This window comes from Trachemys scripta, chromosome 2 (assembly GCF_013100865.1).
Source record: "Trachemys scripta elegans isolate TJP31775 chromosome 2, CAS_Tse_1.0, whole genome shotgun sequence".
NCBI lineage: Eukaryota > Metazoa > Chordata > Testudines > Emydidae > Trachemys > Trachemys scripta.
This window is the reverse complement of record NC_048299.1, coordinates 219,977,747-220,000,694: the sequence shown is the minus strand read 5'-3', so window position 1 is coordinate 220,000,694 and position 22,948 is coordinate 219,977,747. Positions and strand designations below refer to the sequence as shown.

General features: G+C 38.7%; 1 protein-coding gene across 3 annotated transcripts in view; it reads right to left on the bottom strand.

Annotated features, from left to right (window-relative positions):
* Positions 1-381: 381 nt before the first annotated feature.
* The window catches only part of CHD7 (chromodomain helicase DNA binding protein 7), a 186,888-nt gene continuing 164,321 nt past the window's right edge, over positions 382-22,948 (bottom strand). For 2 of the 3 annotated variants that reach the window (XM_034762986.1, XM_034762987.1), the window contains 21 exons: positions 22,656-22,823; positions 22,168-22,347; positions 21,710-21,820; positions 21,424-21,629; positions 20,578-20,777; positions 19,854-20,013; positions 16,266-16,355; positions 15,688-15,791; positions 14,175-14,304; positions 13,731-13,803; positions 13,431-13,488; positions 12,052-12,280; positions 11,675-11,883; positions 10,813-11,490; positions 9,873-10,033; positions 7,776-8,003; positions 7,083-7,526; positions 6,532-6,753; positions 5,941-6,081; positions 5,131-5,235; positions 382-4,207 (listed from right to left, as the gene is read on the bottom strand). In XM_034762986.1, coding sequence (XP_034618877.1) covers positions 3,275-4,207; positions 5,131-5,235; positions 5,941-6,081; positions 6,532-6,753; positions 7,083-7,526; positions 7,776-8,003; positions 9,873-10,033; positions 10,813-11,490; positions 11,675-11,883; positions 12,052-12,280; positions 13,431-13,488; positions 13,731-13,803; positions 14,175-14,304; positions 15,688-15,791; positions 16,266-16,355; positions 19,854-20,013; positions 20,578-20,777; positions 21,424-21,629; positions 21,710-21,820; positions 22,168-22,347; positions 22,656-22,823 — 4,830 coding nt within the window. In that variant the 3' untranslated portion in view covers positions 382-3,274. The remainder of the gene's footprint in view (positions 4,208-5,130; positions 5,236-5,940; positions 6,082-6,531; positions 6,754-7,082; positions 7,527-7,775; positions 8,004-9,872; positions 10,034-10,812; positions 11,491-11,674; positions 11,884-12,051; positions 12,281-13,430; positions 13,489-13,730; positions 13,804-14,174; positions 14,305-15,687; positions 15,792-16,265; positions 16,356-19,853; positions 20,014-20,577; positions 20,778-21,423; positions 21,630-21,709; positions 21,821-22,167; positions 22,348-22,655; positions 22,824-22,948) is intronic. The other variant, XM_034762988.1, reaches the window with a different exon arrangement.

Below are 22,948 nucleotides of genomic sequence, written 5' to 3'. Positions count from 1 at the left end.
TTGAACACTAAATTACAAGGCACACCATTTCTGTACTATGATACAGAGTTTCCATTTGCAATCATTTTCTCACTTTTGTTCCTTGATATTGCCAGTAGGTTTCAAGTAACCACTCCAGAGACCAACAGAAAATGACTGTTTAACAGAGATGGACTTCTCGTAAAGGAGCAGGAGACGACCTGTACTCCATATTTACTTGCAAGTCCGGAGCGGTATCTTACCTGATATGGTGCAAGCTCCTGTGCAGGATTTTCCCCACAAATAAAATTTAAAAACTTTTCAGTGGCTAACGAATAAAAACATTTCTCCCACGAAAGCAAACACTTAATATTTTCATGTAATACAGATCTTGGACATTAGATGGCAATCCCCCTCGCTTCATTTTTTTTTTTTTTAAATATGAAGGCTGTTATCCATTCCAAAAATCAAGCGTCACCTTCTTTTAGAAATGATAGTAGTTGCCTTACATTCTAAATGTAAAAAGTTAAGGTGTTGAAAATGCAGGTTGTTTTGCTTCCTTAACTTATTTAGTATTAATTTGTCACATATCAGGAAGTTACACACCATTTCAATTTTTCTTTAAGTATGAAATGCAGGTGCTACATAATGCTACTATTGCTATAGAAAAAAAATCAGAGGAACATTTTATAGGGCAGAAATAGTGTTGTGGTCTAATGGACATTCCATTCTAGGTTTTAGATTTTCCTGTGCTGATGTCCATTTGTCATCAGTGGGTATATCAAAACCATGATTTTAAAACTCATTCCTACTCTTCTCAATTAATAAAGGCTTCCCCAAAGATAGCATTAACTGGTGTAAATTCCTTGCTGGGAATTGTGAACTTGAATAAAAACTGGATACTGTATATTGGTAAAAATAATATAGTTACAAATAATCATTCACAGCAGACACTTCTGAGAATTTCATAATTGGTTCCAAAAATCAGTTCAACAAAAAGAATTCAAGTAACTTCAAAAACTGATAAAATGACTACATCAGACAAAAATTTTCCAGATCAGACTTGTGGCCTTTCAAGTTTGTTATCTAGCTTTTTATGGTAGCCTATGTGTGATGTTTTAGAGAAAGGCAAGAATAATGCACCTAGTCAACTGTGCAGTGAAGCATACAGGGAAAAAAATCCTCCCTGACCTTCATTAACTCTGAATGATCTATTAAAGGGGAAGTATGAGCCATTTTGATTTCTCCTCATTTAGAGTGTATGCATGTGATCCATTCATACAATATTCACTTTCTAGCTTTTCATTTCTAATCTTGTATTTTCATTGCTCATGAAGTGCTCTTTTTAGGCCAAGTTCTGCCCTCTCATACACATCTACATCCCACTGAATTTGGCCCTTGGAACACTGGTTTATTTGAGACCTTGTGTCAATCTGTACTGCAGATCAGCTTAAAGTACTTAGCAAGGTACAATTCTTATGGCAGACAGTATTACTTTCTTCAAATGAGCATTAGGATTTACCTACTTCAGACATTCTGGGTAACATTTTCAGCATTGTGCATGGATTTTTCATTTGTCACTGGAGTTGTGTGCCCACAGAAGTTAAAAATCTAGTTTTTCATGCACTATAGTGGAAGTCTACCCCTTTAACTTCATGTCAGGAGGGTTATGTGTATGTCCAGGTGACACAACAAAGTGAAAACAGTAGTTTTCAAATGATACATTATCTCAAATATCAAAGGTCACATAAGGGTACAAATCAGTAGCTCTCCAGAAAAGGTTTTGGTTTTAGAAAAGTGGGTCATTTTTAGTTTCATGTAGGCTGTTTGACATGGTGGTTTCTGGCATCACAAGCTCTGGTCTACAGGATACCACAGAGTCTTTGTGTTCCTTGCTGACACTACAGCATTGTGTTTTTCTACCCATTAACCAAGGATAAATGACCTAGATATTGTGCCTATTAAAGCCTCATTTTTCTTTTGCCCTTTTGTTCTTTAGTGTACCACATTATCACATGCTGAACACATTTTAAAGTATTCTCAGTCCCACATGCCCTTTTGAGGGAGTAATGCAGGGTTTTTGTGTGTTTTTCTGTAGAGTGAGTTAGAGTGGAATAATGTGAAGGTAATTCAAGATTTTTCATCCTGCTTAGTCTCCTGAAGACAATCAGTTCGACATATTACTAACAATTAATCTAGTAAAAGAGGATATAGCAAGAAACTGTACAAAAAGCCACAATGATGTATTTTGCTTCTACTGCGAAAACACCCCCATCCCCCCCAAAAAACCAAAACCACCACACCTAGAGAGAGAGAAAAAACCATTTGTCATTTCTCTAAACACTACATTCTATAATTACAGCTCTGCATATCATGGGTCACTTTTATTAAAAGCATCATTACTACAGATGGCAGCAATTTACATCTTATCTTACATGATAGCAGTTCCCAAAGAAAAAAATAAAAAGACATCACAACAAAGAAAACAATACATTTACAAAGTCATGTCTGTAAACTTCAAGGCTAGTTTAGAGTTGAGGTAATGCTGTTTAGCTTTGTGGCTAAAGTAACAAAGTCCTTTAATTTAAAAAAGGTACCTGATTTTCTTTATTTTTTTTTTCTCTTTCTTTTTTTTGTTTATACCAGTGCATTACAAGATCACGAGACGATTAAACTGTAGTTTTATCCTGTAAGAACCTTCTCAGTGGGTTAATTTCCAAAAGGTACTCTTCACATTCAACAGCTGCCTTATTATTGCTGTGTCTCAAGACAGAGACATTCACACTATCATGGAGATTGTCAGAAAGAGTGTGTGTGTGGGTGTGTGCACGCGCGAGTGTATGAACTCCCATACAGTCAAAATGATGCGCAAGTATGATATGTATGGTAAATTTCATCTTGACCTTCACAGCAAAAATTAAAAATAAAAAAATTAAATATATAACTTCATACTTCCTTTAAGCAGCACTTCCTTCTATTAGTGCCACTTGATTACAAATTGCTGCTTTTATAATAATACCAATGGTACCAAAAGAAAAAAAAAGCAGAGCATTATGTCAATTTCCTTAAAAAGACATGATCACCTCTCAAATTTCATCTCTCCTAGGGATAATAAATAATGCACTGCACAATACTTAATGACCAAGATACCTTTTGACACATCTGTATAACATGACTTGAAACTTCTTTTTTTTTTTTGCTACACTATGTTACAGAACAGCTTATAAAAACTAAGTATGGACATTAACTGTGAGTGTAAACAGTAGGACTACCACTTGTCAAAAGTTTAAAACACTTTAACTGTAATTGGTACTGGTTATTCATCATTTTCATTGTTTTCTATTTCATCCCCCCCATCAAGCGAGTCTAATTCTTCACCCTGTGCTATTTCATCTTCTAAAACGGAGGAATCTGCAGTTTTATCAAGGCTCTCCTCTGCATCACTGCCTTCTAAATTCTCCTCTTCTTTAAATGCAGCCCCTTCAGTTTTGTCAGTAGCCTTTTCTTCATTGGAGCCCACTGCATTCTGAAGTCCGGCTAATCCTGGGAAACCAGGCAGTGTCAATCCTCCCAGTCCTGGAGGTAGAAACATAGATGGATAGAACAGGCCAGGAGCCATGGTGGACAATAGGAAAGGATTGAAGGCCAGAGGGTTTGTGGGCAATCCAGTGTTGTTGCTGGTGGCGGCGGCGGCAGTAGCAGCACTGACAGATCCATTTGCAGAGTCAGTAGCAGAAACGTCTGTGCTTTTCTCAGAGTCTTTGTTCTCCTCTTCGTTCTCATTTTTCTTCTCTTCTGCTTTTGAAGTGCCATCTTCAGTTTCTCCTTGACTGGAAGCAGGAGTGGTGTTTCCAGGAGCAGCTGTTATTGGGTTATTCAACAATCCACCCAACCCAAACATGTTGGGTAACCCTGCCATACCTGGCAACATCAGAGGCAGCATGGCAGCTGGATTTTTAGAATCACCTCCAGCAGCCGCAGCTGTTGCTAGTCCTGGAGGGAAGCCCATGAGGCCGGCAAGCTGGAGAGATTGTAGATTCTGTAGATTCTGAAGGCTTGTGAGGTCCATTCCAGCAAATAGACTGTTCATTAGCAGTGGGTTGATTCCCGACGTTGAAGCTACAGCGGCAGCTGCTGCAGCTGCTTTGGCAATTTCACTTTTTGGCCTTCTTCCTCTTCTGCTTGCTCCTTCCTCTCTCACAACTGGGCCTGTGAGAAGACGGTCAAACATGGACTCTGGAACAAAACCCTGAACAAAAAGGTGAAAAAAAGATTCTTTATCAATATACTTTCAGTTTTAAATAGGAATGGTTGATTATGCACTGTCAGTGTTCAATACTCAGCATATATGTTTAATGGGTCATGTGTGAGAGAAGAATTGTTATACAATACTTTTGAACTCTTCCATGTTGGTGATGATAAAAAAAATCTCAAAATTGGTAAATGATGAATGGAGACCAACTAACATGAATGTTGCAGCTGGCAGAAAGCACAGGAAATGGAACAAAGTGAAAAGCAAAAAATGCTAATTTTATACATATAACCACAACGATAGGACAAAACATGCCGAATAGAATCAGAGCTGTGAAACACACATTTCACAGACTGCTCACCAAATTCAATTAAAATACGATGAAAACACTGCAATTACACGCTGGTCATGGTTTTTCTATTTCTACTGAACTACTGTTTATCAGCTGGGCATTATCCTACGCTTTCACTGAATAAATGAGTATTTGCAATGTTGCTTGCTTCTGCTTCAGATGGATCTTTTAAAATGAAAAACTGGAAAAGTTAACCCCTGGATGCTGGTTGATACCAATATGCTTCAATTAAAGAATTCATTTCTTATATGGATGTGACTTATTTGATTCATATTCAATTAGTGAATGAGTATTTGTATTTAGCAGTCACGCATATTTATATGACTATGAAAAAAACCTTAATGTTTAAGATTGTGCACTAGTGGCTATCTACTGCAACCCCATTGCACATTTCTATCATCCTCTCCCAAATGCCAGATAACCCCATCCTGCCACTAATATTTTCTTAGTTCAAAACAAGCTACAGGCTAAAGGCTTAACAGTCAATGCTTATGTAGGAAAAATGTATACAGTGTTGATTTCTTTTTGCAAATAAACTTTAAATGGAACAACTGAGCCTTATACTTACAGACTGCTTAACAATATCAGTCCAGTCTGGAGCGACAGCAAATTCAGGATTTTCTTCCAACCACCTTGGCAGGTCCTTCATTGGAGGGGCCATAGCTCCACCCATCTAATTAAAGACATTAATGACTCTTAAAAAATGAAATAATGCACACATTTCATATGCAGTTGATTAATTTTATTTTCTAAAAGATTATAGTGGCTTTTAGTAGTGCAATTCAGAGGTGATTAAGGGATACTAAGTATCAGAGGGGCAGCCATGTTAGTCTGCATCCACAAAAATAACGAAGAGTCCGGTGGCACCTGAAAGACTAACAGATTTGTTTTTTTACCCACGAAAGCTTATGCTCTAATAAATCTGTTAGTCTTTCAGGAGCCACCGGATTCCTCGTTTTTAAGAGATACTGTCCATCTTAGGTCATGTCTATGCTGCAACTTCATGTGGGGCAAGCTGGTGTGTAAATCTATAGTGCTCTAGCATGGTGCGCACTAACTGTCTGTATAGACAAGCCCTTAGATACTAGTTGGGAGACTGAATATTTTTGAACTAATATTTGTGACCCAAGCAGAGTCAATAATTTAAAAAGTTTGTTAACTATTTCATTTTAAAAATCTGAAAAAAAAATCAAACAAATTGTTCAGCAAATTATTCACTCACTAACTAAAAGGGATGCAAATCGGGGGACTGCAGGCCCACTAAATCAGCCTCTCAGGATTAAACCCTAAATCATCTTGGCATGAAAGACTTGCTTCCTGGGTGCCAGAGATGCTCTGAAACAGCTCTAGCAAAGGAGAGGACTAGTCTAAGTTTTACCTTCTTTCCATTTCGTTTATTTACAACAGGTACCCTCTCTTCTCCTGTCAAGGTGTTTATATCCAATTTATTAGGGTTTCGACATCTGTGTCGTTTTTGCTTCGGCTTCTGAAATGGGGAAAACAGCACATCTGCACTCTTCTAAAAGGAAAAAACAAAAAATATATTGGGTTAGGGTTTTCTATTTTCCGGTCAAAAGAAATAAACCTTCAATCAACTCATTGCAACAAAAGTTTTTAAGACTGTATATAGCCAAATTCCTTGCTTTAAGATTTTTCTTGAAAATCTTATCCCTTTTTTGCCAGAGGGAAAAACAAACACTCTGCACAATTTGATGTCCAATACACACCATCACTGTTAAATTTAAATATAAAAATGAAGTTAAAATAACATTCTGGCAATCTATGGGTCCTATTTCCATTGAAGTCTAGGGGAAAACTACAACTGACTTCAATAGGATGTAGGATCAGACACTAAATGAGTATGCCTGGTCTTCACAATCTCTTTCAATAGATGTGTTTCAATTTCTTTAAGCCTTAAGGCCACACTAATTTGATATAAGCTATAGTTTTATATGTAACATCTACTTACTGGTACATAACTTGGCATATCAACAGTATAAGTAGGATGCGATTTAAGCCATTCAATTAAATCCTTGTTTTTAGGAGCATCCTCCCCCACCAGCCTGGTCCCATCCTCTAAGTTAATTACAGGGATCCGAGTGTCCGGGTCCAGTTGTCCAGGAGATGGAATGTTTCTTGCTGGTGGGGTCTCCACATCGTCTTCAAATACTTTGGTCACTTCTGCATCCTCCTGCAAAAAATTGATGCTGGTATGAATTTTCACCTTTAAGGAATATTACCTGGGAGAAGTGATTACCCAAAAGGACTAGCTAAAATCAGAGCTTATCCATCAGGGAATCTCCCTAGACTATTAAAGTTGTTTGAATAAATCTTACCATATAAAAGCAATATTGTTACATTACAGACATTTGGGAAGTTTAGTGATATTTTACAAGAGCACATTATAGCCCAAAAGGCAAGTTTTGAGGCTATTTTCTAGCTGTTCCCAATGCAGAGTCCCTGATCTTTCCTCTTTTCTCCATAATTAGTAACAAACAGAAAAAAACATTGCTCTCTTACAACAGTCAGCGATGTCCGTTTGTTGCTCATAAACAATAGATCAAGCCCTTCTACATTTTTCCTCCTTCCTCTCCTCCTCTTCATGGGCGGTTCTCCATCCATTAAAGAACCATTTAGTAGATGCCTTGTGGGTGTGCGTGAAAGACCTGATTGCAGGAGCTCCATTTGAGTTTTAAAGGCATCAGACACTGGTGTGGAGACATTAGGCAAGATAAACTTAGAAGTAACAGATGAAAAATTTGAGGTAGAACTTGTTGCCTCTCTTGAGGCCTTTGATAAATCTACAACTTTTTCTTGTCCATTTTCTGAGACCACCTGAGACTCTCGTAACTGGGCAACCATTTCCATAAGATTTCTCCTCTTGGCCGCTCTTTCAGCTTCAATTTCAATCTTTCTCCGTCTCCTCCTCCGCTGACGTGGGACTGATAAATTGAGTGCATCTTCCTAATAAAAAATGAGCATTTCTAATTACTAACAAAGCTGTACTGAATTTTAGAAAAAAAAATCTGATGTTCCACTTGACCATAAAACAGAAAGATTGCACAAACATTTTAAAAGATAGAAAGGTCTCATTTTATTCAGCAAAGCAGTTTAAAGCAGCCTATATTTCCTTTTCATCTTCCCGACTCCTGGTTACTTAACATGCAAAATGAGGTTCCTTTTTCTATAATGTAACAGAAAGGTTCAGCTTGCCTTTGATAACTGAGGAGAAGCAGTGATATCTTCACTGCCACTGATGCTGGCTTGACCAACCATGGAGAGCTCTGCAAAGCTCCTTTTCTGTAGAGGGCTGTCCACAGCTGTCGGAGTATACCCAGGTATGAGCCCCTGGAAATCAAACATCTGGCGCCTATTTACTGGCCACTTCCCTTTTAGCACTGCTTCACAGATGTTGTCTAATCGGTTGATCATTACTCGGTCCTGCATAAAGGAAAGTACATAATGAACCTTTGGTGCGAAAGTAGCCATTTAAACTCAGTCAGACTGAGCACAACTGCACAGTTTAATAGCCTGCAATACTTGAGAAATACAAGCAAACATATCTAACAGAATGCTTACAGACCAGAAAATAAACCAGTTGTCTTAAACAGTTCACATACAGAGAATTATGGTGGCGAGAGATGAAGTTACTTTTCATCATTTAAAACTAACGTGTGTTGGGGGAACTCTTTCTATAAAGAAATATTACACTAGTTGACATTTACAAAGCACTCACTATTGTTTAATGCTAAACTTCAGTTGTTCAGCAAAATCATCAGTTAGGACAGGAGAATTAAAATATCTGCAAATCAGTATCTTAAAGCTATGGTATTTCATATCCAATAGGCTGGATTCTGCAATTCTGTCCCAGGAAGTGGTTCCTCATTAGCGTCACTATTAATAAAGTTCAACATTATGAAACGGGCACCAACCTAGGGACATCTAATGAATGTCAATTTTCATTCCACACCCATTATCACTTCAAATTTCATTGAAGCGTGTACATTAAAAAAATTCTAATTACAGTTTAGTTTGCTTAGACAGAATTTACACAGTTTAAAAGCATTTGTTACTATGAACCTTTAAACTCCTTTGGTGAAACTTTCTGAATCTAGCAATAGCTGATTTTAGCATTTTTAATGTTTCCTAAAATGACTTTATGAAAAGAAAAAGAAGGATCACTTGATTTTTCCATTTCAGTATTCAATGATTTTGTATTCTAGCTAGCTTGAAATATACTGAAAAACTCTACAGTCGCTCCCCGGGTTACGCACGACCACGACTTATGCAAATTCAAACTTATGGAAAAAGTTCCATAAGCCAGAAATAGGATTTTCAAGTTGCGGAAATTTTTGCGTAACATGCGGGTATACATTTCCGACTTACGCAAAATTCGAGTTATGCAAGGCTTTCCGGAACGGAATGATTGCGTAAGTCGGGGGGCGTCTGTATATGAAAAATACTGCCGATTAGGGAATAGAATCGTCCTTTAGCTTCCTGAACAGCAGAACACTGCAAAAGCCACTAGCAAGTCTCAGCAGCTGCAACAGACTGCTTGCTTTCCCCAGGAATAAGCCTATTAGAGCAAGTTTTTTTTTCTAAACCAGATGGCCCTGTTATGGTGATTAGTAAGCTTAAGACTATTACTACTTTATTTCCCTCCTTACCCTCTTTGCAAAACCAGGAAACAAATTTATAAGGATTTATCACAAAATCACTGTTTTATAGATGTTTCCTATTAAATAATTGTCTGCATTGTTACAAAAATAAAATACAGGATAAAACTTCATCTGCAGTTGCTGCTTATGTTTACAGGAAGCCTTAATACAATTACATCTGTCAACATTATATAATGGTTTGGAACAAGTAGGTCATTAGTACGCTCTCTCTACAATCTCCTCACCCCCAACATAAATGGTGATCTTCCAAACCTCTGCTCTTAACACTGTAGGCACCTCTGCAGATGAAACCCATAAATCAAGGTAATAAATTTGCTTCTATCAACAAAAGTGTGATTCTGTTGACATAAGAATATATAGTTTGCAAGAAAAATAATGCATTACACCAGTCTGTCTATACCAAAGAACGTAATGTAATTCCTACTTTTTCTCTGCCTACTCTCAAAGAAACTGAAATTTACAACCTTATTTCATAAACTTCCTAGGTCTCTATTAGACCATTAATAAAATGTGTTTTGAACATTAGAGAAACATACAATCTGCAAAACTGAAAGACTATTAATGAAATAAAACAGGAAGTTTTCCATGTTCTATTCGTACTGAGAAAGGTACTACTCAACCGTGAACCAACCTTAGGCCAGAAAGAAAAGGCAAATGTTCTCTCATGAAGCAACTGAGCGACTGAAGGATCTCCATCTTCCAAATAGAATCCATCACGGGTTTCATCCCTTGCAGTGCTCATAGATGCATTGCTTTCTTCATCAAAATTCTTACCCTGAGAAACTGTTCCTGCTGAGGAATAACAATCACCAGGCATTAGCTACAAACAGACCAATCATCCTAACTCAAAATCTTTGGTTGAAATGTGGAATGTAGAAAGATACTCTCTATTTTTTTTTTTTTTTTTTAAGTAAAATTTTGGTCTTTTTGTAATGCAGATTAGTCATACTGTAGCTTCAGAGTTGAGTAACATTTGGTATAAACATTATTCTTTTTCCAGAGGAGCTTTCCATATCCTACTGAAGAATACCACTAACTTACATTCTTCTGCTATAAAACAATCACCGAAACCTTGCAGCAGTCAAACTATTGGTATTTCAGGGTGAAGAGGGGGGGAATTTAGTCTACCATTTTGTTAATCCTTTCAGAGAAGGATTTCAGGTTTATACTGAATGATTTTAAAACAGTAACTAAAAAGTAAGATTGATAATCTTGAGGCACAGTAATGCTTGTAATTTAGATATTTATTGAATAATTGTTGGGGCATATCCTTGGACCTTCTACAGTCTCTGTGCTCTGATGATGCCAAGGGCCTATATTATTGGCTCAATTAGCTATCTTGATATTGACCTGCTGTGGGGGAATCCCCAGGTGAAACAGCGCTGTTGTAGCTGCTCTTACACCACCCTATCTGGGCCATTGGCCTGCGGAGAGTGGCTGGGGAGCGGATGTTTCTGTCCAATCCTCAGTTGCCATAATGGCTCCTTGGATGCCAACTATCAGCTGGCACAACTTTTAACATTAGCTTCATGGCTTTTCTGTGTTAGTCAAATCATTTCTGTATGCATTACCTTCAGGTTGGGAGGACTCTTCTGATTTGTCATCATCATCAAGTTTCTCCTCTTCGTCCTCTTCTGAACCTTTTTCAGAAATAGATTTTGGATCTACATCTGTACTCATTTCTATAGCTTTCCTTTCACATTTAACAGGTCCAGGCTCAGCCTCAGCATCACATTCCTGCTTAATGCCTTTTTCTGCAATATCTGTCTCCTCTTTAATATCAGACTTTTCTTTGGCTGCTGAATTTTCAGACCCCTCAACTTTAGACTCAGCTTGTTCTGCAGCCTTGTCGTCTTGTACTGGTGTGGATGGGACAATAGGGGGCGTATGACTGCAGCCAGCACCCAGTGGGTTTAGTGAAGACACACTACTTGCATTACCTGCCCCTCTGTTTTGAGCAAAATTTCTGTGGGCATCAAGAAAAGAGAGTTCAGGGTCATTCAGGATGTGATAATCTGTCCTACTGACTCCATGTTTAGCAGCACCAATCAGTAAGTCTTTGTCATGTTTACCACACTCCCACCACTCTGGCAGATCCAAGCTTGGCTGGCACAATTTTAGCCTCTCCCCCAACTGAGGGTGATGGAGAACCTGCTCACGGATTTTCCGTAACAGTTCTATGCGATATAAAGTCCTAGAAGCACGTTCCTCTGTGATTGGCTCAATCATGGTGGAAAGATCAGGTGGTTCTGTAATAAAATTAGATTTTCATTGTTTAACCTGATTGAATATATAAGTTGGTTTTTAAAGAATGAAAAATTACAAAATTTGTAATTACTACATTTTGTTATCTAATCATGTTTCAATAGGATTGGTCCCTTGATTTTAAACAGAGTAAGTTATTCATGTGGATTTTTATTATTATAAACTTACCTTCATCTGGTTTGGCTGGCATGCGGCATACCCGCCTGCACATAGTCACAAAACAATTAAAGTACTTCTCCAAACTTTCATCGGACTTCTTATCAAGCCTAGCAAAAGCTCTGAACTGGTTCCAGTCAAATTGCTGTTTCATAGGGTCAAAAATAACCCCAAAAGTAGATACCACACGATAAAAATCTGCTTCTTCTCTTCTTGTCCATCTAGAGTGCAAAATATTAGGAATGGTTAGAACAAGGCCTGACACAGTTTAGATGGACCAGAAGACCCCAAATGTTAACTATTAATCCAAAGCAAAACTGAAATGATGGCAACATACATTTTCATAGATATCCTCCATTGGCATTTGGGGGAAGAAATCTTAAACTCACTTTTGACGTTTTTCAGTTATTATAGCTTCTCTTTCTGCTTCTAGTGCTCTCACTTCCTCTCTAGGCCGACGTCTCCGTCGGTCCGTCTTCATTAGTGCCTCTTGCCTCATTTGTTGCCTTTTATAGCTGCGCTGATAGGCAGTAATGAGGCGACGCAGACGAGTAGTCAGGGTTGAAGTGGTGGGCCAGTAGAGTTGGCCTAACTCAGCATTGCTTTCACTGTGCTTGCCTAGAGAATAGAAAAGTATGTGTGTATTGTAAGGATAACATTAGGCATTTCAAAGTCTTTATGACTAAACAGGATTCTAATTTTGTAAGGTGAAAGTATACTTCATTACTCTAGAAGTGAAATAAATAAAAATTGGGAATAACTATTTTTGTTTGAAAGGGAGTAATGGATAGGATTAGTAAAAAACCTACCTCAGAAAGTTACGTAAGTATTTGTCAAATTTATGTATAGCCAACTGCCTTCCTCTTATTCCTAATATTTCTATCACATGCACCTTCTTTATTGACTTTTGTGACACCAAGAGATTTGCATTATAGAGTAAAGTTAATGCAATAGATCTCTAAACATATGTACTAAAGTTATTCAGTTCCTTATGAGGAAACACTTACATTTACGATTTCCCATCTTATTATTTTTTACTCTTACACTTGGCAAGCTTCCTCACTACTGAGAAACATTTTAAATGATTTCAATATTATCCACTGGAAAAATATCAATGGCTAGACTTTCATATCTTAAATATATACGGTTTTACCATCCCATAAACCCCACTGTGTAATCAGAAACTGAACAAGACACATAATAAAGTGGGATTGTTCACAAGTAGCTAAGAATTAAGATCTAAGACAGCGGTTCTCAAACTGTGCGTTGGGAACCCAAAGTGGGTCATGACCCCCTTTGAATGGGGTCACCAGGGCTGATTTAGATTTGCTTGGGCCCAGTGCTGAAGCCTGAGCCCTACTGCCCATGGCCAAAGCCAAAGCCCGAGGGCTTCAGCCCTGGACAACGGGGCTCAGATTGCACGGCCCCTGCCTGGGGCTGAAGCCCTTGAGCTTCAGCTTTGGCCTCCCTGTCCAGAGTGGTGAGGCTTTGGTCCCCCCAGCCGGTGCAGTGAGGCTCGGGTGGGCTCAGGCTTCAGTCCCCGCTCCTGGGATTGTGAAGAAATTTTTGTTGTCAGAAGGGGGTCGCGGTGCAATGAAATTTGAGAATCCCTGATCTAAGACTCTGAAAGATTTGGCTTTTCTAAGCACTAAAAAGTTTTCACACACATTTGTCCAAACGGACCGAGCTAGTATCTTAAGTATGGGCATTAATATGGATAATAATTAAATGCATTAGCCCCGCCCTTTTCACTTTCACAAACCCTTACTTGTCGTGTGGCTCTCTATGGATTCTTCTTTATCTTCTGGAGGTGAGTTTGCAAATTCCTTTGGGGAAGACAAGAGTTACTTTACTTTTAGGTTTCAATTGTGCTTTATCTTTTAGAGGAAAAGGGGCCATCTTTCCCCCCCCCCAAAAAAAAAAAATAGTAGAAGCAAGGTATGATTGTCACAAATGTGTTTTATCTGGTGGCTTGTGAACTTTTAAAATTAAACATCATTCTAAGAACATTTTAACAGGCACTGAATGTCAGCATTACACATGTGCATTACTACGTTGAGGTTCTTACATCAATTTCATCCTTGAAAGGAGCTCTGGTTGGTTTATATTCTGGATCTTCATCTTCTCTGTCAAACTCTCCTCTACACAAAATTTAAAATGATAAAAATAGTTATCAGAACAGAACAAGTATTTTTCCCAAAACAACCCATATTACTGATGTTATAAGTCTCAAAGAAGAAATGACAAAAACAGAACAAGTGTGGAAAAAAACAAGCATCCATTTGTGATGATGTATTAATACAAAAATATGTCTCAAGTTCACCTGTCTCAATTTATCTGCTTCTCTGAAAATATTAGTTTGAAGTATTTTTACACTGTATTAACTAATACATTATCACTTAGTATCTCAAGTCATATGTAAACACAATAAGTGAACTCACGCCAATATATACAGCACTTATTTTATTAAAATCAGTTTATTATTTATTACATTTATAAATATCCTTCTTACCCATCACCACCATCTGCTAACATATCTGTCCCTCTCTGTTCAGCAGCTATGGCCTTGGCATCAGGCATACCAACCCGTTCCAGAAAGCACAGCGCAGGGTCAGCTCTCATAGAATTGTACTTCTCATAGCCTGTACGGGGTGGGGTAGAAGGGGGGGGAGGGAAGAAAAAAAGAAAAGAAATCACACCACAATTGAACAGAATGATTTATGTTATAAGGACAAATGGTAGATGTTTTACTTTCATAAAACAAATCTCTTCCTCATCATCTTGACTTGAATCAAACTGTTTCATAAAGATACTCAGGATCCTGGAAATTATTTTCTTTCTATTCATGTAGCACAATATTCTCGTATGAGTATATTCACCAATGTAAAAAGTACTAATGTGAAAACATTTGTAACAAATAATAGCAAATGCTAAACAGGAAGTTTTTCAAGGCTTTTTTCCAATATCCAGTTTTATATGACACATGAAAAACTTCTTAATGGTTACTTTATGACCTCTGCAGCAGTTCTCCACATTCACCCCCCACCTCCCGCTCTTCCTATAGCTCTGGCTCTGCCGGAACCTGCATTAAAACTGAAAAAATGCTGCATACATGGGTTGTACGCAAGGCCAGCGAACCTGTCTTATTAGGTTTAGGATGATGCATGTCAGTAAGATGACACTGTTCCCTCTATAGTTTTCAAACTGCTGTTTGCTTTTTTTACTGCCCAAGTTGACTAGATGGAAAATGGCAGATCCCAACAGTGCACTGCAGGAAAATGATTTTTAGACTACACTTGCCTCAGCTGAGCCCACAAAACGGAGCTGCTGTACATAGGCAGAACAGCACAATTCAATTAGGATTTGTACTACAACACACTGCTCCTAACTGCTGTAGAGCCTCAAGCCAAACTGTAATCATGAAAGGTTTTATAAGCCATCATTCTCCCCTTTAGTCAGGCTGGGCTGCTGAGAATACCTCTGCGACCTCCAGAGAATTGGGATTATAATCAGGAATCGCTCACTGTATATATCATGCCAGCTCTGCATCCCCAGCCTTTCAAAGTTAACAAGGCTGCATCCCACTCAAGGGAGCCGGGAGTTCTCAGCACTGACATTTGTGAAATATTGCTTGGAACAAAGCCCAGGAGGCACTTGTACAGATTAATAGCAGAGGTTAAGCCCACCGTCCACTTTGACACTGGTTGGCAGAGTTAGCAAGTGAAGCAGTGCTGGAAGCAAAGTTTATGGAGATCTATAGTATTGCTTGGCTATTATTAAAACAAATATGGTTTTGTTTTATTTACAGCCAAGAAAGTAATGTTTTCTTCTCAAATGTTCTGCAAACATTTAAAAACAGCATCTGATATTTACAACTCATATTAGATTTTTTTAATACAAGGGGGAAAAAAAGGAGATAGAAGCCAACAGTTCTTTGGAACTACACTTGTTAATATTATGACTGAATAGTTTTACACACAGAAAGCTTTACAACTGCATTTTGCTCAGAGTGAGACATCACTTACCATGTTTGAATACGCCAATTAAGAGGGATTTATCTGCTTCTTTATCCCACCAGTCTGTAGGAACCTCAGCATGGAATGGTTCAGGTATCCACACATCTACTTCACTGTAAAGACAGGGTTATATTTTTTATTAAACTACTATTGAAGGACAAGGCACCACACACCTATATGCATTAAAGCAACATGTTTAAAACTATTCAGCAAGCATACATTTCTTGGAACAAATCTGAAATTGAGATTCCTGAAAATAATCAAAAAATGGTCCAATTGTAGGAATTATTTTGGGGTGTAATGCTCAAAAACTGTCCAAATGTTATTCATTTAAGTTTTTTAATGTTAACTTAAAAAATGTATTCAATGTTTAAGCAATGAATGAATAATCCTCCAATATAAACAAAGTTCAAAATCCCATTTGTCACCCTTTGCCCCCAAATATCCAGTACTTAATGATTTATCAAGTTGCTTGAAAATAGATGTGTAAACTGATGGATTATGAAGGTCTTTAAATGTCACATTACAGTATTTTCAGATATTATTCAGTGTTACAAAGCAAAGAATAAACCTGCACTTGCACTAACCTTGAGTCAGCACCCTCTAAGATCTTGTCTGCTTGGTCCCCTATAACTTCTTGTCTTAGATAGTACAGCATGCGGACACGCAGCAGGACCCTGGAGAGGAAAGCAGAGGGGAAAAAAGTTCTTAACTTCAGGACTGTTTGCCAACAGTGGCTTTTGGCAGCTGCTGCTGTTCATCCATCATCCTGCCAAGGCTGATTAGCCATGCTGTATGGTAGGCTTGAAGCGTGACAGATGGTGGCACATAATCACCTCTGTGTGGTGCTTTCTGCTGGCTTCCAACAGGCCTGCCTGGCAACCGCTTACACTGCACAGAGAGGGATCGAGCTCAACCCAGCCCAGGCGCATTTCATTTAGTTCTACCTAGTGCAGCTTGTGAAGTTTAAACACGTACTCTACCACTGCCTCTGAAGTATTGAAGCAAGTTTGTAAACAACTGAGCAGATGGCTTTCAGTAACTGTTCTGCTTCATTATCTCATAAAATTTCCTCAGCTGCTGCCTTAATACCATTTTTGGAAGCACATCAGAAGTTGTAGGAATAAACGAGATATAAAATCTGGTTTTACTACCTTACCATAAACCCTCAATATGGAATGTCAGGTTTTTCAGATTATACAACTTTTTGCTTCAGAGAATGAAAAAACCAAAATCCTCCCATTTCCCTTAGGAAATATTAGCTATTTTTACACTTTCCTATTCAAACTGCTATTTTATTTCACCTGTGCATCTACATCACTGCTCATGGTAGGTGGAATTTTAGTTATTCAGGTTTACTCTGTCTCATCTCCGAAATGCTACAGATATTTTTTTGAACCATTATCAAGTATTCACAGTCAAAGTTTAGACAACTGGAAATGGCAGGGACTGGATTTTCAAGATGGCTAGGAAAGCATTCTTTTCAGCAAAAATCTACCTGGAAAACGTGCTCTACTACATTTACCCAATAAAGACACCCCCTGCTGCCCAATTAATGAAGTAACATCAATGCTGACTACAATGGATTGCTCAGCCCACCCTCTCAAGCTGAATCTAAAGTCATCACACCAACTGTTGAACTGCTGCTGCTCCTAGAGTAGCGAGGGGGATCAGAGAGGCAGAATCACCAGGTTGCATGTGAAAACTTCAAACCACCACCAATTTTGAGAGCACCTCACCAGCAATTAGGAGCAGCAGCAGCAAACACCCACTTTTGTGCATGTGATTTAAAGAAATCCTGTGAAGGTAGCAGGGGGTACACTTTGGTTGGAATTTTGTCGAAAACTCAAAAAACTGTACACAGGTGTCAGACAGTTTCCACCAACTTACCCTTGCACTCATCATCCTTGCACTGTAAGGGACCCCTCTCAGGCTCATGCATGGAAATGTACACATGACTGCACAGGCACTGCATCATCTTGAGTGCCATAATATTGAAAAAATGGTAATAGCAATTGGATAACACCTGTTGTTACATCAAGTCAAGTACGAAGGGAAGAGGGGGAGGAAAGTTGTGGGGGGAAAAAAGGGTTTCATCAGGCTATGCCACTGCCCCTTTCAAAAGTCCTATGCATCAAACTGTATGCAACTGTCACAAAGAAGGACAGAATGTTGATCCTTATAGAGCCAGTTTTGATTGCTTCCCACCCCGGCATCCTCTTCATTCAAGTCAGCAATGAGCTTCCTCCACTTCACCCAGAGCTAAACATGTTGCCTCTACAGTCCCTGCTCTCAGCCCCTGTGAATCTGAGAAGGGATAAGACTGGGACTGACAATGATCCTGCATAATGACCTGCAATTCTGGGGTGCTGGAACAATGTGTATAGTGGGGGTACTGAGAGCCATTGAACCTAACTGTGAGCCCTGGATAGGACTTCAAACCAGGGGATGCAGCAGCTCCCCCAGCACCCCTGGTTCCAATGCTGCCATCAGCTTTCCTGATATTGCTAATTGTGTTATGATACCAATTTACTGAATCCAAGAGTTGGAAGTCTAGGATTCTGATGTACAGATTGATGAAGGATGGGGCCAGGACCTCTATTTGGGGGCTGAAAGGGACAGTTGTGGTGGAGGAATTAAATAGTTATTTGAAGAGCAAATGAAGATACTAAGTGGATTTGAGTGACAGTTTAGAAGAATCAGAGGTTTTTTGAGCCACAGACTTGCATGCTTATTCATTTTTGTCAGTAGATAGAAACTGCCTCTTAACATGGCAAACATCTTGAAAATAACTGATAACTAACTTAAGTGCCTTTCCCCTTCTCTTCCACTCCACACCTAACATGCCCAAGGAATATCTTTTCAGTACTGATTATTTCTTTTAAATAGCATGACAGTAGTAATAAGACATGCAACATACGTCACAAAAAGCTTTGAGTGGCACTTCATGGGGGTATATTACATATTCATGGATACCCATGTGGTAAAGTAACAGCACAAAAAGAAGAGGGTTTATTTGGGTGAGGAGAATTAAGTCCAAGATCTTTGGTCAAAGTTTGGGAACCATGTGGTAAGTCCGGGACAGAGTATGCACAGATGAGATGTGGAAGAGAACCAGCATATGATAAAAAAAGATAGTGACAAAGTACCCAACTACTAAAGGTATGTCTAAACTTACAGCCCGGAAAGGCTCTGGGAGCGGGGAGGCAGCAGGGAAAGAAGCCTTTCACTGCAGCACATAGCTACACTCTGCAGTGACAAGTTTCGATGCAGCCTGCCTTTCACTCTAGCATATAGCTACATGTAATACCTGTACTCTGTACGAGGCCGTAAGTGTAGACATAGTCTAAGATGCTACAAAAGCAAAGCAAAATGAATTCAGGTGGTCCCTTCCTATTATACATTTACTTTGTACCAAAATAAGCAGAGATTTAAAAAAACAGAACCGTCTCTGTCCCTGCAGATTTGGAAAGACTAGACTTGGAAAAATGATTCAGGAAGGAATGGACGTTGTGATTTTGATGGGAAAAGTAAGATTGGAACACCTCCCAGAAGGGCTGAGTTTTAAGGAAGGATTAATGGGGAAGTGGAGGCTTGGGAGGCAAGAAGTTGAACTTTGTTCCAAGCAAAGAGAGGAGCAAAACTGAGAAGGGGCCAAAGGAACAGTAAGGAGACATGTTTGGGTACAACAGAAGGTGCAAGAGGGAGAGTAGGAGAAAGTGAGATGAGCGCGAGAGGTAAAAGCCTGGGGGCCAAGAACCCACATCAAGGGATTCAAGGAAAAGGTGGTGTGATTATGAGTCTGGGAGATGAGAAGGAATTGTGAAGAATTACTAGCATCAGGACAGTTTTGGATAGCCCTGAGATGCCACACACTGAGATGTCACTCCTCTTTTTGGCATATTGGGAATAATGAAGAATCTCTCTCACTTAGTGAAAAAAACAAACTTTTTTCCTGAAATGTCCTTGTTAGAGCCAATCATCCCCCCAAAAAAGCTTACAGCCAATCACCCAGGCCTGATCTGAACTGCTGTGATGCTTCATCACAAGTTAACAGCAACGTATAGCAGTTTACAGCCCCACTAAGTGGGGCTGTGGTTGTATTAAAGATATCCAAATGAAGGTTCTCACACATATTAAGAACTATAAGCTCACTATAAATTAAACACACTTACTTATTACAGTGATGTTTGAGGTGTTTCTTATAGCTGTCCTCTTGAAACAAGACATCTGGGTTACAGCTTGCCAGCCAATCAGCATCTTGCAGCACTGGCTGTGAACTCTGGGCTTTCACTTTTTTGCCTTTCCTTCCCCGGGGCACTGGTGCAGATAGGCCTACAAAACATCCCCCAACACTTCTCACAGTCTGAATTGAAGAAGTTTGATCCCAAGGATGCCAAAATGCATTACTGACAAACTGATATAAAAACTAAGTACCACCGCAGCCACTCCTGAGGTGAAACATGACAATTAACAATGAATAGCAACACAACAATTTAGTACAGGGGATTTTGAATACCAAAGTCAGTTGAAACTAAAGTAAGAATTTAGCTATGAAGAGTGCAACTACCCAAGGTGGAATCTGGCCAGGATAATGGGGTTAAGTTCCCTGCTTTTGTGAAAATTGCCATGGGAACTAATGACTACAGGTGGTCAGGATCTAGTGTTCATATCTCATTTGACAGACATCACCTCCAGCAGCACAATGCCCTCTAACACCATGCTGGAGTATTTGTTCAATTCTGACTCAGAGGAAGAGTACTACTCACTGAACCAACACCACTTCCCCCAGCACATAAGGTGTAGTATATGCTACAGTTTTGAAGTAGTATGTAGTACGACTGCAGCAGGGTTCCCCCACCTACAGTAGCACCATCATTGGTATGGTGGTAGACATACCAGAGTGGTTAACCAAGGCTCGTGTTTGTCCATCTGCAGTTGGAGTGATCAGATCCCAGATGAAACTTTTGATATTTTCATCTCCTTTGTAGTGATTAAGACAATATACCAGGATTGTCCGGCAGATGGTTTCCACATCTTGTTCCGTTAGCGGACGTTTATAGCGCCCATGTGAAAGGATGTCTGTCCACCGACCCCAACTACAAGAAAAATATGCTTAAAGAACACAGTTCTGGCACTGGAATTTCCATTTGTGATTTTCATTTTAAACCCTGGGTGCCAGATGGGTTAGGAGCTCTTGTATTTGCATTAGCAGGTCATGTCAGGAAATCCAACTTCCAGCACTGAAAAGTTAAGAATGCTTATTTTACAGAGCAGGCAATAAGTTCGCTGCTCGTAAAAGCTGCAATTGAATTATACTGGTAATAATAAAGTACATATGTCTAACAATAATGTTTCCAGGAAGGTATGAATAGGGATTTGAACCCCAGAATGATTTGGGGTCAATTTCAGTTTGATCCTGAAATACATCATTCATAATAATCACATGCAATCTTTCTAGAAACACAAAGAAACACAAAGTGACTAAGAAGCGCACCATGATGGTAGCCACATATAGCTGCTTGCCTGCAAAGACACAAGGACTCAAATTGGGCTATCCACCATGAGATAAGAAGAGTTCAGCATCCAATTTGTCAACTGGCAAAACAGGATTTCAGTACAGTACTAGATGATGTTTCAGTTATTGACTTCCATACTTCAGAATATTTATCCACAGCTCTCTTTGGGCTGGTGTAAAAAAAGACAAGTATTTTTCACATAGCCATTCAGATTCCTTCTACTTACCCATAGACCAAAAGGTTCTTCTCCACTCTAAAACATTCACTCCTTGCATAACCCTGGGATTTGTCCTGAGGTCTACGGGGCTTTGTACAGGGCTTTTCTTCAGAATCACTTTCCAGGTCTGAAAACTCCATTAGTTCATCTTCTTTGACTGCACTATACAGCCTGGTTTGCTTTCTTACTCTTGGTGTATCAATAACTAGGTTGTTCTAAAATGAAAGTGAAAAGAACATGAAAACTCAGAAAAATCCTCTTTTAAATGAATTATGAACTTGTATAAAGGTCTCACCCTTCCATTTAAGGCATCAATATCCAACTCTGCCTTCTTAGCCCACTTCTGCCAGAAATTGGGGTCATCCAAGGAAATGTCTGTCCTGTTCCCAGATGCAACAAAACTAGCCTAGACAATATGAAAAACACTACATTGAGTTCTTTACTGTATATCTCCAGGAAAAAAAATCCATTTTCAGTTGTAAATGTAACTATTTTTAAAAAAAATAATATTATAAAAGCAAAAGGAGGTGCCCCTTAAAGTTAACATTATGGAGACATCAAAACATAGTAACTGGACATACTGAAACACCAATATATATTTATATGGAGATTTACTCACTGTCCAATCAATAGGCAACAGTAAGTTGGACAGCATAAATCTAAAAGCTAAATTAAGCAGAAAGCAGATTTATCACTATTTTCATCTCTCTTGGTAATATTTTATCAACTTTTTCTTCAAATTTCAAAACACACCTTAGCAAATGTTGAGCCTTTCCCTTCAGACTCAATAGTAATTGTGTGGGTTCGCCTTAGGAGAATCTGATCAATGTCTTCTTCACAAAATTTGGACCCTTCATCCTCCTCATCCATAAGAGCACCATAAGCCCCCTTTCGTAGAAGATCTTCTATTTCTTTCTTAGAAAGCTGCTGTACCTATAATTTGGGAGGAGAAAAAAATCTCCTTGGATATGTCATTGTTTACATTTCATAGCATAGCCAGACAATTTGCCTTTTACTTAGCCCTTAAAAATCGTAAGCTTCTAAAATGTTTTGTTGGTCAATAAAAACATTCACACTTGTTGCACTTATCTTCTGTGAAGAACAGTAAAAACAAAGGTAAACCTATTCTAAAGCTAATTGACAGTCAAAAAAAACCCAATTTCCTTTAACTAAAGCTACAGTAAGCAAGAAATAGGATACATTTATGGCCTTTGGAAGTCTGCATCTGAACATATTCTCACCCCATTTGTAGCATTTTCTCTTCCACTCATAGACTGAAGTACAGCTTTATCAAGGCCAAGCTTTAAACTAGCTTTGTCAAACATTTCTCTTTCATAAGAATTCCTTGTTATCAACCTGTAGATTTTCACTGATTTGCTCTGTCCAATTCTGTGACATCGAGCTTGAGCCTGGAGAAGTATAAAAAGGAATATTCAGTTACAAGTTACATAGAAATGAAAAGTCAATACCTAGAACTTAATATGTTTATTTTAAACACTCAAATTAAAATTTTTAAAATATAAATTCCAAGCTT